Below are 15,915 nucleotides of genomic sequence, written 5' to 3' on the forward strand. Positions count from 1 at the left end.
AGACGTCAGGGTGAGGTGACCACAGCAATGGCGTGGCTGGCTGAGGCCAGGGCCACTCAGTGGGACAGACCCAGGCGTCCGAGCTTTTGCCGTTGGTACTGTGGGAAGAGCAGCTGCAGACAAGCTGGGAGGACACCCCTCCTTCCCTCCCTTTATTTCTTCCTTCATCGATGGAAGTATCGAGATCTATCCACATATAGAGCATCGTCGCTGCAAAATAGTCCTTGTTCCCGGTAAACCTTCAGCCAGGCAGTGAGTCATCTCAGCGTGGTGTCTGAAACCCCGAGCTCACGCCAGGAGACACTGGCTTTTCTCCTCGCTGCCGCAGGGCTCTGTCTAAACTCTCTCCTTCTTCAGTCAAACAGGGATATTACTACAATATTTACCTCCCGGGGCTGTTGTGAGGATGATAGGGGATAAACTATGAGTGACCAGCACAGTGGGACAGTCAGTGGGACAGACCCAGGCGTCTGAGCTTTTGCCATTGGTACTGTGGGAAGGGCAGACGCAGGGAGGCATTGCCAGGAGCTTCGGGATGGAGGGAACATGCGACTCTCAGAAGTGGGCCAGTCATCCATCCCTGTGTCTCCAGGGTACTCGAGTATCAAGAGAAGAAAAGAACACAGAGGGCGTGGGGCAGCTGAGAAAGAAAAGGAGGCGGCTCCTGAGCCGTACGGGCCCATGTCATCCTTCAAAGTCACCTCAGGATTAAGCTGGACCAATTCCTTTTATTTATTACTGTCCTTTCTCTTTTCAAATGTGTAATCCTTCGTAGTTGAATTTTTTGAGGAACCTCCATATTGTTTTCCATAGTGGCTGCACCGGTCACTCCACTTTTAAAGTGAGGGATGGAGGGAGTTCCCATGTTCTGGTCCTTCCTCTGGCCCGCTCTGCTCAGCCCCAGGAATCGGTGTGGGTTTGGCTTTGGAGGACACCCTCCACCTCCCTCTTGCGCTGTCTGGACCCTGCCTGCCCTTCTCTTTTCCCCAGGGGCCCTCTGTCCGACGGTCCCTTTGTCTAGAGGAAGAGGATTGCAGCGTCTCACTTACACCGATCGGTGACCTTGCTACCCCTGCAGACTTATTTAAAAGAGCTTTAAAAATGGGTGCCGAAGAGAACAATATCTGACCTGAAGGAATGACTTGCTAATGGAAGCATTTAAAGTACCACGGCACCTGGGTAGGGAAGAGAATTTTATAATAGATGGCGTGGGCGTGGGTCCCAGCGCTGCCTCTGAAACCATCTGCCTGGGAAGGTTCCTCCTTAATACACATGACTCTAGAGTAATGGACTCCTCGCACACGTACTTAGGGAACCATTGTTACTGATGGCTGACACACGTGAGAGGAAACCGCCTGCTGGTATTATTGTAAGTGTGTCGGAATCCAGACCTTAGCGTTTGTGTGACATCGCTGCCAGTCCCCGTCTGTCTCTGTTTCATTGTCTGTGCCGTGTCTCTCTGAGCTCACGTTCTTCCAGCCTCTGGGATTACTGTGTGTGGAAATGTGTGCTCTGTCGACATAGATGTATGTCTATAGCATGACGGAAACATGGGTTGCTAACATTTTTTCTGAATTCCTGTGATCTTGCCCGCTTTGAGAAAGTAGTCTGTGGGCAGCAATCAATAATAACTAATTTTTATTGAGCACTTATTGTGTGCAGGGTTCACGCTTAGTACTTGATTGAGTTGTCAGGGTCTTAAAAGATCTGAAACAGAAAAAGGATGGGAAGAGTCTCTGCTTATTTCTTGTTTCTGGGTCTCCCTTTGCCACTGAAGACCTTGGAGGTGGAGGTGGAGGGGAGGAGGAATGTGCTAGCACTGGACAAAGGGAGAGCTAGATGAGGTGTTCAGGGACACATGAGAGGAAGAGGAAAGAGAAAGGAGGGGGGTGGGCTGGATGCCTGTGTTTGCCCCTTCGATCCACTTCCTGCCTCGCATCTTCTCTCTGCTCCTGGAGACTGGCCCTCCCTCTGGCTTCCAGGTTGGTTCAGCTCCTGGGGGGGTCTGGCAGAGATGAAGGTGAGAGGAGGGAGACGTTGGGTGTATGTGCCCTGCCACCTCTCTACAGGTTGGCGGTGACCCCCTGCCAATGGCCACATCACCTCTCCATACGGCCACCCTCTCCAGGTTCAGGTGACAGCTCCGGGTTATGCCAACTCCTTCTGTTGCCAGCTCCTCGCTCCCCATCTCTTTTCCCCTGGTCCCTATACCACCTTCTGCTGGTTTCTTTACACCCGGTGCTCAGCTTTGTAAATCGTCCCTTTTTGAAACTTTTCCTCAGTTACTCCTTTGGGTATTCTATCTGTCTGAGACCCCGACATACAGATAGAGTCACCAGCTCAGAAGGCTGAGCATGGCTGAAGGTGGAAAGCGTCCCTTACCCCAGTCATTTCCCCTCCTCCCAAGGCTTCTTGAGGGGAAAGCTCACTCTGGGCTGGGATGCTCGAGTCGGGAAAGACAGGTTTGGTCTTCTTCCCAGGTAAGGCCTTGGGCTGCACCGCGGCCCTCCAGGTGCCCCTTCTGCGCCGTTCGCAGCAGGAAAACCTGTTTGTATTGGGAAACCCACACTCTGGGCACACGGGTTTGGTGCCCAGATGGTGCCTGTGTTTACAAAAGCCCAGCACACTGACAGGACCTGCCAACACATGGGTAAACATTTTCACTTTCTTCTCAGGCAACATTTAAGTCTTTCAAATGTAATCGCTATCAAGGCAGGATACCTGCATCCCTGAGGCAAAGCAAATAGTGAGACCTCCGTTGGGGCTGGGCTGTGGCTTAGGCTCCGTCAGGCTCCCTGGCCTGCCCCCTTCCCCCCAGGTGTGTGTCTGTCCGTCACCTCCTTGCTCTTGCCGCCGAGTGTCCAGTGGCTGGGTGGACTGGGGATGAGGGAGGCTAAGGGAACTGGCTGCAGCCCGCCTGGGACCTGGGACCATTGGTTAAGTTTGTTTTGAGGCTGGGAGAACCTGACCTTAGCCAAGAAGTCTTTTCTCAGACATGAGTGATGGGCTCCAGTCTGGCCGTTAGCAGTGGGATCTTGTTCGGGTCTCTGAAGCTGCGTCCAGCAATGTTTTGTTTGATCTTGAAGTTACTGAGTGGAGGGCAGCTTCTAGTTTGGATGATGCTTTTGTGCAAAGGAGACTGAGGCAGCCCCTCTGGCAGGAATGCCCCCACGCCTGGGTGCCAGCTTGGCAAGCAAAGCAGAGCAGTAGCTGGATTTCAGGACCCAGGCATCCCTGGGAGGTGTCCTTGTGCAGGACACAACCTGCTCAACAGTACATGTCCAAGGTGGCTGCTAATAGTATTCTTGTTACAATCCTCTGTCCTTTTTTGCCTCTTTTCTTCTTTTTTTATTTATTTTTGAAACGAAAGACTTCCCTGTTCACCCCTTGGATTGCATTTACAAGGTGCAGTGAGGCTGTTCTGTAAGTATGCCATTCCTTCTACCTCACTGTGACGGATACACCTCTCCTTACATCATCCGGATAGGGAAGAAGTGTTTGCTGTAGACTCAGAGTTCTGTAGCAGTCCCATCCTTTCATTCATTCTCATTTGCCTCCATTATTTCAGTCCCTGGCACATGATCGAAGCAGTTGGACCCCTTGCCCGCGGTGGCTTACAAAGGATGCCTCATATTATTCATTCCTTTCTTCAAAGCACATGTTGTTGGTGCTCACTCCGTGCTGGGAACCAGGGAGATAAAGATGAATGGATAAGACAAGTCCCTGCCCTTGAGAAACTCATAATCTAGTGGGTGAGTGAGGCGTCTAAACAGATAAATCACAGCCCATTGCTATGCTTGCCGCAGCAGGACAAGCGCGCTGGGGGGAGGAGAGCGGGGCCGGGTGAACGCCTGCTGCTGGGTGCTGGGGATGGCAGGGACGCTTTGGTGAGGAGCTGCCGTTGGGCATCCTCTTAGGACAAGCAGATGTGCTTCATGTGAAGAAAAGCAGGGAAGGCAGTCGTGAACAGACGTGAGAGCAGGGCGAGGTGGGAAGAGCCACCTGGCTGGAGCCTAGGGGGTGTGATGGCTGAGGGCAGCAGGCAGCTGGTGTGGGGTAGCCTGTGTGTAAGAGACACCACGTTTTCCTTTCTGGAACATAACTCCAAGCAGCAGTGAAGAGGGCAGCCACGTGGAGGGAGACTCCCATCAGACAATTCTGGGTTCTCATCCTGTCACTGCCACTTACTTGGGCAAGTCGCTTAATCTTTTTGAGCCTCCATTTTGTTATTTGTAAACTAGGGGTGACGGTCATCATAGCATCTACCAGATTGGGTTGTATAAAGGATTAGATAGGACAATATCCGTAACAGAGTTCCTGCTAGTGGGATAAGTGCTGGACACGAATGGGGTCCCATGTGTTGGACGTTGGCTCCTCAGCCTTCAGGGAGGCTGGGCTGAGCCTGGGCAGCCACGTCTGTCTGTGTGTCCCGGGTGCCATACAGATGTCTGTGTGCTCCATAAGACGAGGGAACTTGGAAACCTCTGGTCTCCGAAGCCCTTGACAAGGCTCTCCTACCTAGTAAGTCCTCCGCAAACATGGCTGTCTTTTGAGGTCGGTCATTGTATTCGTACAACTACTATAGAGAAAGGGAGTGAGGGCAGAGAGGAGAGGCTGGGTACCAGGGACATTTCTGGGGTAGAATTTGATGAGAGTTGGATGTCAGGGAGGAGGCGCCCCACTAGAGAGGGGATGAGTGTGGGGTTTGTGGTGATGTAGGCTGGATGGGAGGTCATGCTCTCAAAGGAAACTGGAGTGTGTGGGTTTGAGGTGTGAGTGTGTGTCGAGGAATGGAGGCTGTTGGTTGACTACTTTTTCCAGAAGTAGTTAGGGAATTAAATTAGGGAAGAAGGAAGACAGGGTGGGATGTGGTCAGGGGCACGCTGGGGGCATGCAAGAGACTCGGGACCTTCGTAGGCTAAGGGGACAAAGGCAGAGGAGTTGAAAAATTGAAGACAAAGGGAAAAGAGTACGTTATACTTTCCCCAAACTTTGCCTCTTCGCACAGCATCTGTCCCATTGGAGGGATGCCTGCCGGTAACTGGCATTGGGCAGTTGTCTGGATGTGACCTACAGTAAGGCACTGGTGTCAGGAGAGGCGCTGTCTAAATTACTGTACTCCACCAATTGCCATGTTCCCTGCTGACAGTGAGCCAGGGGGGGTCCAACAATCAGTCAGGTGGCACCACTTATAAATTGAAAATCAGTGGAGTGCAAAATGGATTACCATCAAAATCCATTCAAGTGCAAAACCAAATTTTAACGCCCCCCCCTTCCCCCCCGAAGCTTTAGAAATCACTCCTTTCCTGATTCTGCACAATGCCCTGACACTGACTTTTAATATCCCCCAGATAAGCAAGCGTTAATAGAAATGCCTGCAGGGACCAAAAATGACAAGGCAAGAACTCCTAATCATGCCTTCCTGTGGGAATTTGCAAACATGGTGGATTTATGAATTAGTATGTTGGCAATTCCATTAGACTTTTGAAGGCAGTGCTTCTCACACTTAAGTGTGCAACAGAATCACCTGGAGGACTTACTGTACATGAGATTGCACGTTTCTCATTCAGTAGGTCTTGAGGTTAGACCTGGGCAATTGTATTTCTAGCAAGTTCACAGATTGCTGATGCTGTGGTCTCTAGAACCGCACTCTGTGAACCTTTGCTCTAAGACCTGGGACTATTTCAGTAATTTGATTAACAAAGCATGCATTGATTAAGAACAACTCATTGCTAAAGGTCCCGTTGGACCAGGTGTGGAGTATGTGAAGGGGCTCCTCTCCCCGAGAGGAGACTGGTTCCAAGAGACACAGCTTGGTCTGAGAGCTTTGTGTGCAGAGGTGGGGTTGGGGGGATGGGTTAGCTCAGCAGCCACAAGACAGCCTGTGCTACAAGCACAAATGACGTCATTAAGGCTGCAGCCTGCTCTATGTTGGTTCTGTGGGTACAAACCTGTTCATGTCTCTCCATGTCAAACTTCCTCCCTTGACCTGAACGTTGATTTTCTTAAGATTAAACAAACATCGGGACTGCCTTCTTAGCAAGCGACTATCAGCCTCAACTGTGGCCCTCCCCACCTCTGAATGATGCCAGAGATGTGTTTTTCTATCTTAAACGACAGTGTTTGATTTTAGTGCTACTGCCCGCTCTATTGAAGTCAAAGGTACTGCCTTATATAGACTGTAGGTGTCACCAGGCTCGATAGAAAACCAGTCCCTTTTCCCAGGACAGAAAAATGGATCGCAGAGACTGCCCTACACGTGGTTGCTGCCTCATTAATATTTGGTTTCCTGTCCCTCTTTGCCAGGAGAAATCGAACGATGCGTGTACATTAAATACCACTACTCCTCCGCCACCATCCCCAGGAACCTCACTTTCAACATCACGAAGACCATTCGTCAGGATGAGTGGCACGCCCTGCGTAAGTACACCTGACTTTCTTTCTTTGGCTCTGACCTTTCGGAAGGCCCCGGGGGTTTGGGTGCCCGTCAGCTGCTTGGTCTGGATAGATGGATGGATGCTCTTCTTTTTGAGGCCTGTGGACCATCTGGGGACATGGCAGGCGTTCCTTAAAGTGTCAGTATCTGTGGGTCAGAATTGCCTCAGTTAGTTTTGATCGCATTCTAGATTTGAGGAGTTGGCTTCTCGAATGAAAACAAACCAACAAAAATCTACCAGACAATTGTCTACCAGACAATCTTCCTTCACTACCCTAGTTGCACTTAAGATACCACCTACCTGACCGAACCAACTCCTGCGATTTCACTCTAGTGCGTCTCCAAGTTGCTTGGAGTATTATTGTGGCAACCTGTTAATCCCTCGTGTCACCCTTTGTACAGGATGAGACCGGCTGGTGGCTGGAGGCGGCACCGTAATGGGAATTTGCCTCTGGGTGGGGTCACGATGGGGTAGGGTCTGGTCCTCAAATTCCCAGTTTCTGTTTCCCCCAGAATGATAAGCTTTGGGACCCTGGTTCACATGCAGTTGCTCAGCAAAGAGCAGAATATCGGCTTCCGTTGGTTGGGGAAGGTCTTGGTCAGGGATCCTCAGAGACTTCAGTTATGATGGGAGGGTGATATAATGAGCAAACAGTTAGCTATTTTTACTCCTCTGCTCCATGGGTGTTGAACTGCTTCTCTACGTCAGGGCAGCTCACCTGCACGAAACACACTCTTCCTCTTTGTAAGCTCCAGGCTGCCTCTGTTCCATTTGCCATTTCTCTCCTCTTCTGGCTTTTTTCACATGTCTCAAGGTTAAGATTCAGTTTATTGATATGCGAAGGAGGGTGTTTTATTGTTTCTTGATAAAAAGGATGGTAAACTTTGAAGAAGGCTGAACACATCTTCTCTTTATTGTTGCCAGTTATCTTCTTCTTGCCTGGGGCCTACAAGGATGTCTTCCACTTTTTGGTTTGGCTTTAATCTAACAGCCGTAGCTTGGTGTGTGTGTGGTGGGTGGGGTGGTGAGAGAGACAAGTAAAGGTAAACAAAACAGAGCAATCATTCATTGGTTTCAGGAAAAAGACTGTGGCCGGGGGTCTGGATGATTGATACTAAATGTCACTGGCCCCAGATGACAGGGTAGGTGTCAGCCGATGGGAAGGCATTACTCCAGTGGTTGCCTCTATAGGGTTTATCATTCCTGGAGATGCTAACCAGAACGTGGGGACAGAGAGCTCGTGTTCAAAGACTGTTCCTATGATCTAGTCTCTGAGCGCAGCATGCCACACACTCATTTAATCCTAATGTGAGATTGGCCTCAGAGATCCTAATACTCAGGGGTTTTAATTGTTTTTGGGTAGGAGGCCGTGGAAGGAGCCAGCTCTGTAAATACCTGAGCATGACTGCTGTTTCTCACATTGCATTGGCCTAGGGTAGTCAGTTATAGAAGCCCGGAAGGGATTTTCAAGGTACCTGGTAAACCTTGTTGAATAACCACTTATATATCATTTACATGTTGGGGGTCATGGCCATTATCCTGGAACCTGAGAAGGAGGAAGTTACCAACACAGCAGCTTCAATTCAAATTCACGCAATTCAACCAAAGTTATCGAGTTTCTCTGTGTACCAGGCACGGAGTGGCTAACAAGGCCGCATGGAGGGCTTTCCAGGAGCTCCCATCTGGAGGTGGAGGAGGGGGGTGGGGAGAGAGTCGACGTTCACAAGCCAATAATTACAAGGCGGTGTCGTGATTACGGTATAGTAAAATTCCTTCAAGCCATTGAGATTTGGTGAAAGTGCTTGAGCAAGAAGGAGAATTATTTTAGTGTCAATTGTACAGATACACTTGAAGGGAAAGCTGGTAGGACTCTTTTGGCTGTATGCACAGTAGACGTCTGGAGTTCAAATAGATTACTCATCGCAGCATCTCTGAAAATACGTTACGTGGCGTCGACAAAAACAGAGAGAGAAGGATAGTGCTAAGGTCTGTGCAATTGTCTCGAGCCCGGTGTCTTCAGGGTTCTTTTTCCCAAGCTGCAGTGCTGTTGGTTTCTGTGAAAATCAGGGCACAGCTTAAGCAGTCAATTGGGTACTCACGGATCTGTTCTTGACCGACCAAAGCCATCTCAGTGACGGACATTTGCAAAGGGTTTGGGCAGCTTTTTGAAGGGGAGGCTGCCCCTTGATGTGAGGGTCATCTCCCTCTTTCCCCGAGTGCCCTCCGTGGGCTGGGAAGCAGGCACAGATCACGTGCCATTCCTCGCATCAGTGACAGCTGACTGTCTTTAGCCAGAGGGCAGGTGATGGCATTAGGTAGTAGGTGGGCACACAAGCCCCCTTTGGAATAAAGTAGGAGCTATCAAAGATTAGCACACTTTTATGATCAAACTTTGGAAATTAAAAAAAAACACAGACTGATTACTTGAGACTCCTGTATTCTTTAATACTGTAAATGGGATCAAATAAATTCATTTGATAGTGGATTGGTTATCGTTTTATAATTTGACCATAGGTAATTTTTGCCAAAGGAAAGAAATTTGATTTTTTTTTTCCTAAAGCAACTTCTGGCAAATATTGTGGACTTTGGTTAAACTTAGGTTATACAGTTTCATCAGGCATTTGCATGTCACCATCGACCATTAATGTGGGAAAATTTTTTCAAATAGGAAAAGCACAATTTAAAAATTATGCCTTGGTTTTGGAACCATTAACCCCACCAATGAGAGGCTTAACTATTTGGCTGTGAGTTCATTTACCTTATGGTCAGGTGACCAGCCGGTGAAAAGATAAAATTATCCATAGGCCACTAGGCTTACAAATCCAAGTGTAAAGAGATAATAACCACCTTGGGAAGTAAAGGCCAGAGAATCAAGTGTGTGTGTGTGTGTGAGAGAGAGAGAGAGAGAGAGAATGCTGAATTGTCTGGGTGACTTCGAGACAAGGCTCTGACTTGGCTTGCATGGTGATTGCTGGCTGGTGAGGTATCATGTTTGCCTGTTTCTCTTCCCCGCCCTGGCTGGAGCTCCTTCCTGAGTTGGGACCCATGCCCTCAGGCCACCTAGCCTGGCCATCTGCCCAGGGCAGCCCCTGCCTTCCTCCCTGCCTGCTGCCTCCCTTTAGGCCCCAGTGACCCAAGCGGCGTTGGTCCAGCCTCTGTGGACTCTGCTCATGGTCCTGACCCAGATCCTCCTGCCATTTCAGGCCTGAAGCAGGACAGGTGGGTGGCACGAGGACAGCAAGGATGGGACTATGGCCGCAGGAGCTGAGCCACTCTCCGAGTGGGTTGTCTGGTTTAATGTTTTGAATATGACAGAATCAGATTAGCACTGGTCAGGGGAAGCAGGCTGGCACTGCAGTGGCATCTTAAACGGGACTGTTTCCTCCTCTCACTAGACTCCCACGGGCTTTCCAGTGTGAGGCAGCAGTGCATGTTTGCAGAATTCCGTGTCCTGTGCAACTCCCAAGAGCTCCTGAGGCCATCCTGAGCAGCTCTACCTTTGCTCTCCCTGCCCCTGGCATCCCTGTCACATGCCCTTTTACTTCCACCAGGGACTTGGACACTGCCCAGTAGCAGGGCAAGGGAGACGGGTGGGAGGGGAGCCTGAGTGTCGTAATAGGGACTGGGCAGCCAGGAGTCCGAGAAAGCAGGGGCTGGGAGGATGCACTGCGACATGAGTGCTTCTGCAAGGAGGAGCTGGCACGGAGTGGGCCTGGGCCTGGGGCTGTGCCAGGAGAGGCTGGCAGCGGGCACCTGCTGGAGGGTGTGAGAAGGGCTGCCCTTTCTCACCCTTGATCTCCTGATCTACTTGGCAGGGGCTCTGGGCAGCTGCCCGGAGGCTCCCGCAGGGTCCCTCATGGTCCGAGCCCTGAGGCACTGTATGTGTGAGCTCAGAATTGCTCATTCTGCCAGGTGTATTCAAGATGGAGGGTGCAGCTCACAGTTGATTGCCCCTGACAGTGGGAATCAGGGAGCTGAGACCCTACCTTCCTGCAATCAGATCTCCTCTGTTATCTTTCAAGAGACTGAGAGCCAGGAGAGCTAGAGTTTCTTTTAAAGCCTCCTCCTGTTAAGACTGAAAGTTCAGCTGATTCGATTATATGGTCACATGGCACCTTTCCAGCTGGCCAGGGAGGGAAAGAGAAAGAGATGACCTCCTCCCCCACCTCCCTACTCCACACCCCATCCTCCTGAGGACACTTACCCACCCCTGTCAGCACACAGACACACAGTGGCCCTGGGAAGTGGCATCAGAAGATATAAGACAAGTCGTTAAAGAGGGAGGGAGATTACAAGGGAAGGACATTGAGGGGAGAGAAGGGAGACAGGCAGAGACTTTATGGAGGAATGAGGACATTTCCATGGACCTGTGGCGAAGAGGGAGAAGAAATCAAAATCCAGACTGTCTAGTCCAATGCAGACATGTGGATGACACTTGGCTCCCTGTCACCAAAGCTCTTGACCACTCACTATGGGGGCCTGCAGGTCAGCTCCGTCTTGGGGGACCAGCCCCCACCCAGCCTGTCCTGCTCTGGTGTGGATATTGGTATGTGGCTCTTACTTGCTCTGCTCAGTCAAGCCCTACCTGGTCCCCACATATGGCCTCTCCCCTCTTTCCAGAACCTTGGTGCTGTCGATGGCTCCCTCCAGCCACCCCCAGGTACTGCCCTGCTCTTGGGCCCAAGGCTGCCCCTAGCCCGTCCGCACTGGCACTGGCCCTCTGGCCTTGGACTTACGTTGGCTCTTTGCCCAGTGGCACTACCTGTTCTTTCCTGATGGGCCTCCCTGGAAGCTCCTGGACCAGCCTGGTCATCTGCGCTCTGAACTTTCCTCCCAACAGACCTGTGGCCCCCCAGTCCAAGAGTTGCCTGGCTCCCTGGTTCCTCCTTCCCCAGCACCCCCGGTTGTGACAACATGCATGTCGTAGACCAAAGGGCTTGGCATGAAGAACAGAACAGTACACGATTAGAACAATGATCACCTCCTGTTTATTCACATCGGTCTTAATGGTCCTCAGAGGATGGCTTGGCGTCTCCTCCCGGCAGCCCAGTCTGCGTTGTTCTGTCTCCTTTGCAGACCAGGTACCTAAGCCAAGCAGGAAGGGGCTGCCTACAGGTCCCCTCATGGCCTTGGAGGGCCCTGCGACCGAGGACCCAGAATCCAGGTCTAAACTCGAGTGGACTCCCTCCAGCTATTTCTTCTTTCTTTCTGGTTTTGACTGATATTATGTAAAACAGATTAATGGGGTAAACATCCCAGATGCTAGAAGCTTGGGTTCCCTGCAGCGTCAGCCATTTTCCTTCCCTCACATTCTTTTCTGAGCCCAGCCAGTGCAGGGCCCTTGCTGTGCACAGTCTGTTATGAGCTGCCTCTTACTTGCAAGACTGGCATCCATGGGGGTCGTCACTAGCAAGAAGCCATCCCCGGAATTGGGAAAGCTTGGTAGCACAGACACTCTCCCCTTAGAGCATTGCCATATGTCACTTGGTGTTCTAACGTCTCTGCTTTTTGCAAACGATTCCATATCTTCCTGCCCTGACCCAGCCCTTGCAGGGAACGTTGTAAACCTCTCAGGAGACCCACAGGCTGCCTCGTGCCTGTTCTCCCAAGGCTCCCATGGTCTTTCTGCAGCCAGCCAGGCAGAAAACAGACGCCTCCATGTGGTATCGCACCTGGACTCCCCATGCCAGGAGACTCCTTCCCTCTTCAAACTTACCTGTGCCCTGTCCCATCCCCTCGGGCATCTGTACTAATTTGATGAGCTTGTTTGAGCTAAGGTGTTAATGTCTTCTTGGATTTTCTTCCCTGATAGCATTTTAATTTTTTCAGGGGACTTAACCCAAGGAATGACAGTGAGGTGGTTAAAGGTCACGTGGAGATACTTTAACGCGTAACACACATGCAGCTGTTCATCCCTCCTACTTAGATGGCTGGCCTGGCAAGGGATCAGTGATGGAAATGAGGGGACCAGCGGGCGAGTTTGTTTTTGAGATGCCCTTAGGGGTAGGGCAGGGAGGTGGGATGGAGGAAGGCACAACCTTTTCCGTTAAGGACATGCATGTACTGAAACAAATTTGAGAACGACTGTGCGGGTATAATTGCAGTCTTCAAGCCACAATTCATCTGAATGGACAGGTCCAATTTTGTGCTGGGAATTAGTTGGAAGTGGGGCCCAGAGGCATTCTCCCAGCTATTGCTGATCGGAAGTTGTTTTCTTCCAGCTGAGCTTATGGATATGGACACCCCAAAGGAGAAGTGGGCGTAACCCATGGGCATCCTTCATTCATTGTTTATTTACTCATTCATTATTCATGGGGTGCCTATTTTGTGAGGAGCCCCGTGTTAGGTGCTGGAGGGGATATTGAAAGGTATGGTGCTTTCCAAATTGGATGATGTATTCCAGGTGCCAACCAGGCAAGGGATCAACTGGCTTGTTGCTTAACGGTTATTGACTACCCAGAGGGTGCAGACTTGGACACGTCATGGGTCCTGCCCTCCACCCTTAAATCAGCAAGGATTCATTGCAGGGAAAATAAAACCCAAATGTAAGCCACAAGTACCATATCACAGAGGTGTGGCCTGTTTTTTGTTTTTGAGTTTCAAAAAGTTTTTAAATTAGTTTCAGGTGTACAAAACAATGTAATAGACATTTATCATTTATATCCCTCACACAGTGATAACCCCCTCTCCCCATCTACTACCCCTCTGACATCACATACAGCCATTACATTTCCACTGTCTCTCTATTTTTTTTTTTTTAAAGTCCATAAGCTCTTATTTCTCCAATTGTTTTAAAATAGCCAAATGCTGGGTAGGACATTAGCAGCTGGGATCTTGGAGTTAATGGATCTGTTTTTTTTATTAACAGCACAGGGCAACGTGGGGATGGTTTAGGACCTTCCTCTTCTTATGCTAATTGGGGGATTTGTCCCAGCCCTCAGTGCTGAGTATGGCAGGTGATGGTCTTTCCAACAGCTAACGCAATCAGTGTTCACCATCCAGGAAAGCCACAGCAGTGAGGGGTGGAGCAAGAGCAGGAGCTGAGTGGTCCAGAGGGCAGGGACAGCTCAGAAGGAAGGAATCTGGGCAGCAGCCACTTGTCATGAAGGCAGTGGGTCAGCAGGTGTGAAAGCAGGAGGTGCTACTTCGGGGCTACCAGACTGAGGATTCAATAGGGAGGAGGCGTGGCCAAAGGCAGGCAGGCCCCGGTTCTACAAGAAACCTGGAGTATTAGAGAGTTAGAAGAAGAAATACAGGACAGTGGCTGGAAGAGAAGCCCGCTTTAAGGACCGGGTTCCACAGGTCAGGAGTATTATGCCCCGAACAAGCTGGGAGACCCCTGCAGTGAGGGCAGCAGTCCCCAGCTGGTCAGCCTTGGTCCTGAGCTGTGGGGGTGAGACTGCTTCTCATGACTATAGGACTGTGGGGAGGGTGGGGGAGAGGCATCTGGAACAGAGTGGCTTAACAGGAAAGGTAATCAAGTTCCACAGAGTGCTGTGAAGGTCCTGTCTGGGTCTGGACCAGCGCTACTCACAGTGGTCCCTGGACCAGCAGCTTCTGGGGACTTGTCAGAAGTGCCAGTTCTCGGGCACAGCCCAGACCGACTGATTCCAAGTCTCGAGTGGCGGGGCCCAGGAATCCGTGTGATTCTTAGCACGTTGAAGTTTGAGAACTCTTGGTCTGGAGGACATAGGTGGGGTGGTAGTGGTGAGAGGAGGAGAGATCATGGTGGGCTTTTGATAGGAAGCAGCAGGTGGGGTACTCCTGCATTTAGCACAACCTCTCACAGAAGCAGGACTTTTAAGTCATTTGTGTGTCATTTGTCTGGTTCTATTTGGTTATCGTGGTAATTGACTTTCCTTCCATATTTCTTTTTGTTAGTTGGGTAAAACAGCATGGAAGAGGCAGGTGTATTTCCTTTATTATTTTTTATTTTTTAATTTTGTGTGTTACCTGCGACCATTCTCCTGATATCTAGCCTCAAAGCTCTGTCTTGTGCCTCTACCATCCTCCTTCCTTGAGAAATAGGCTAAGAACTCCACAGAGCAAGGGACATTAGCTGAGTTCCCAGCTCTCTCCTTCTCGAGGTACATGATCCTACACAAGCTAAGTGTTTTGGATCCAGCATACTCCTCTGTAAAACGGAGGTAAATAATACGTGTCTTGGGAATTGTTTTGAATTTAAGTTAAATAAAATGATTCACGTGCAGTCAGTAAGTTGGTAAACGCTAATGCCGAGCAGGGTTAGATGCTCTTATTATTGGAGCAGAGAACTGTGCCAGGCACTGAGATCCTTGTGGCATCTGGGGAAGAGGCTCTGAAATGACATCTCGTGGACTCAGAGGCTTTCCTCCTCTACTCTGCACAGCCTGTGCAGGGGAGTTTGCCTTGCGCGTGTCGGTACGTGCTGGTGGGTCTGTTGTGGGGTTGCTGTCTGCACAGGTGTGTGTGATGAGAGCGTCCCTCAGGTGGTTACGGTGTGGGAGTAGAAAGTGGCGCAGAGGATCGTTTGCCGAATGGCAACAGTGTGAAATATTGTGAAAGGAGTTCCGGAGCAGAAAACCATCAGTGTCGGGGTCCCCAGCGAGGCAGCAGCAGCAGAAGCAGCCCCCTGATTTATCAGTGGTGTCCAATAAGGATGCAGTTGAGACAGTAGTGTGAGTCTCTAAAAGAAGATTTACATACTAAGTGGGGAAAAAGTAACATTTTCAGAGCTTTGAAGAGAAAGACACTGAGGACATTTGTATGGAAATTGTCGAGGGGAGTATGGAAATGACTCTTCCCTAATTGTTGTAACCCAGCCCTGCCTTCCAGGAAGGCTGCAACTTCCAAAATGTACTATGATCACATCCTCTTCTGTTCTGGAAATGGAAACACGTATCCCCAAAGAAGATACTGCAAGTGTTGGGGTACAGGGAAAGGGGGGCCCAGGAAGAGGATGGGAAGTGCTGTCAGGGTCTAGGGGGAGGCAGCGGGGATGACATTCCCTTTCCGGGGGACAGAGCACCCTTATTTTCACCTCAGTGCTGTGGTGGGCCATTGAGTGGTGGTGGCTATGGTCATGGATTCTGCCATTCTGTGTTACTAAGAAGGACCAAGAACTGCAGGGAGAAAGTTGGCCTTGAAGCTTGTAACCCATCAGTGGGCGGGGGGAGGGCTACAGCTCTCCTAGCCGTTGGGAGCCAGGGCTGGGTGTAGGCATTGTCAAAACTGTTCCATAGCCATGACCATGGGGAAAAGATGGAACTTCAGTTCTGACAAGGGAAAGGTTCGAGGGAAGCAAGGACGATCTGAAGTGTTGGTTTTGTGGAGTTCCAGAAGGCAAGGACCAGACCCAAAGTGAAGGTATGGTGCAGTGAGCAGGGTCACCTGGAGAGACCACAAAGCAGTGCTGAGGCCACAGGCTCTGCCATTGCTCAAACGTGAGGGCTGGTGGTGTTGGCTGCTAAGAGGAACCCCAGACGTCTCTGTTCATGAT

At 50.4% G+C, this 15,915-nt stretch overlaps 1 protein-coding gene across 1 annotated transcript in view; it reads left to right on the top strand.

Moving 5' to 3' along the window:
• TMEM178B (transmembrane protein 178B) overlaps window positions 1-15,915 on the top strand; it is a 318,756-nt gene that overhangs the window by 93,299 nt on the left and 209,542 nt on the right. The window contains exon 2 of the mRNA XM_081038026.1: window positions 6,307-6,420. Within this exon, the coding sequence (XP_080894152.1) occupies window positions 6,307-6,420 (114 nt within the window). The remainder of the gene's footprint in view (window positions 1-6,306; window positions 6,421-15,915) is intronic.

The sequence above is a fragment of the Rhinolophus hipposideros genome (assembly GCF_964194185.1).
Source record: "Rhinolophus hipposideros genome assembly, chromosome: 25".
Taxonomy (NCBI): Eukaryota; Metazoa; Chordata; class Mammalia; order Chiroptera; family Rhinolophidae; genus Rhinolophus; species Rhinolophus hipposideros.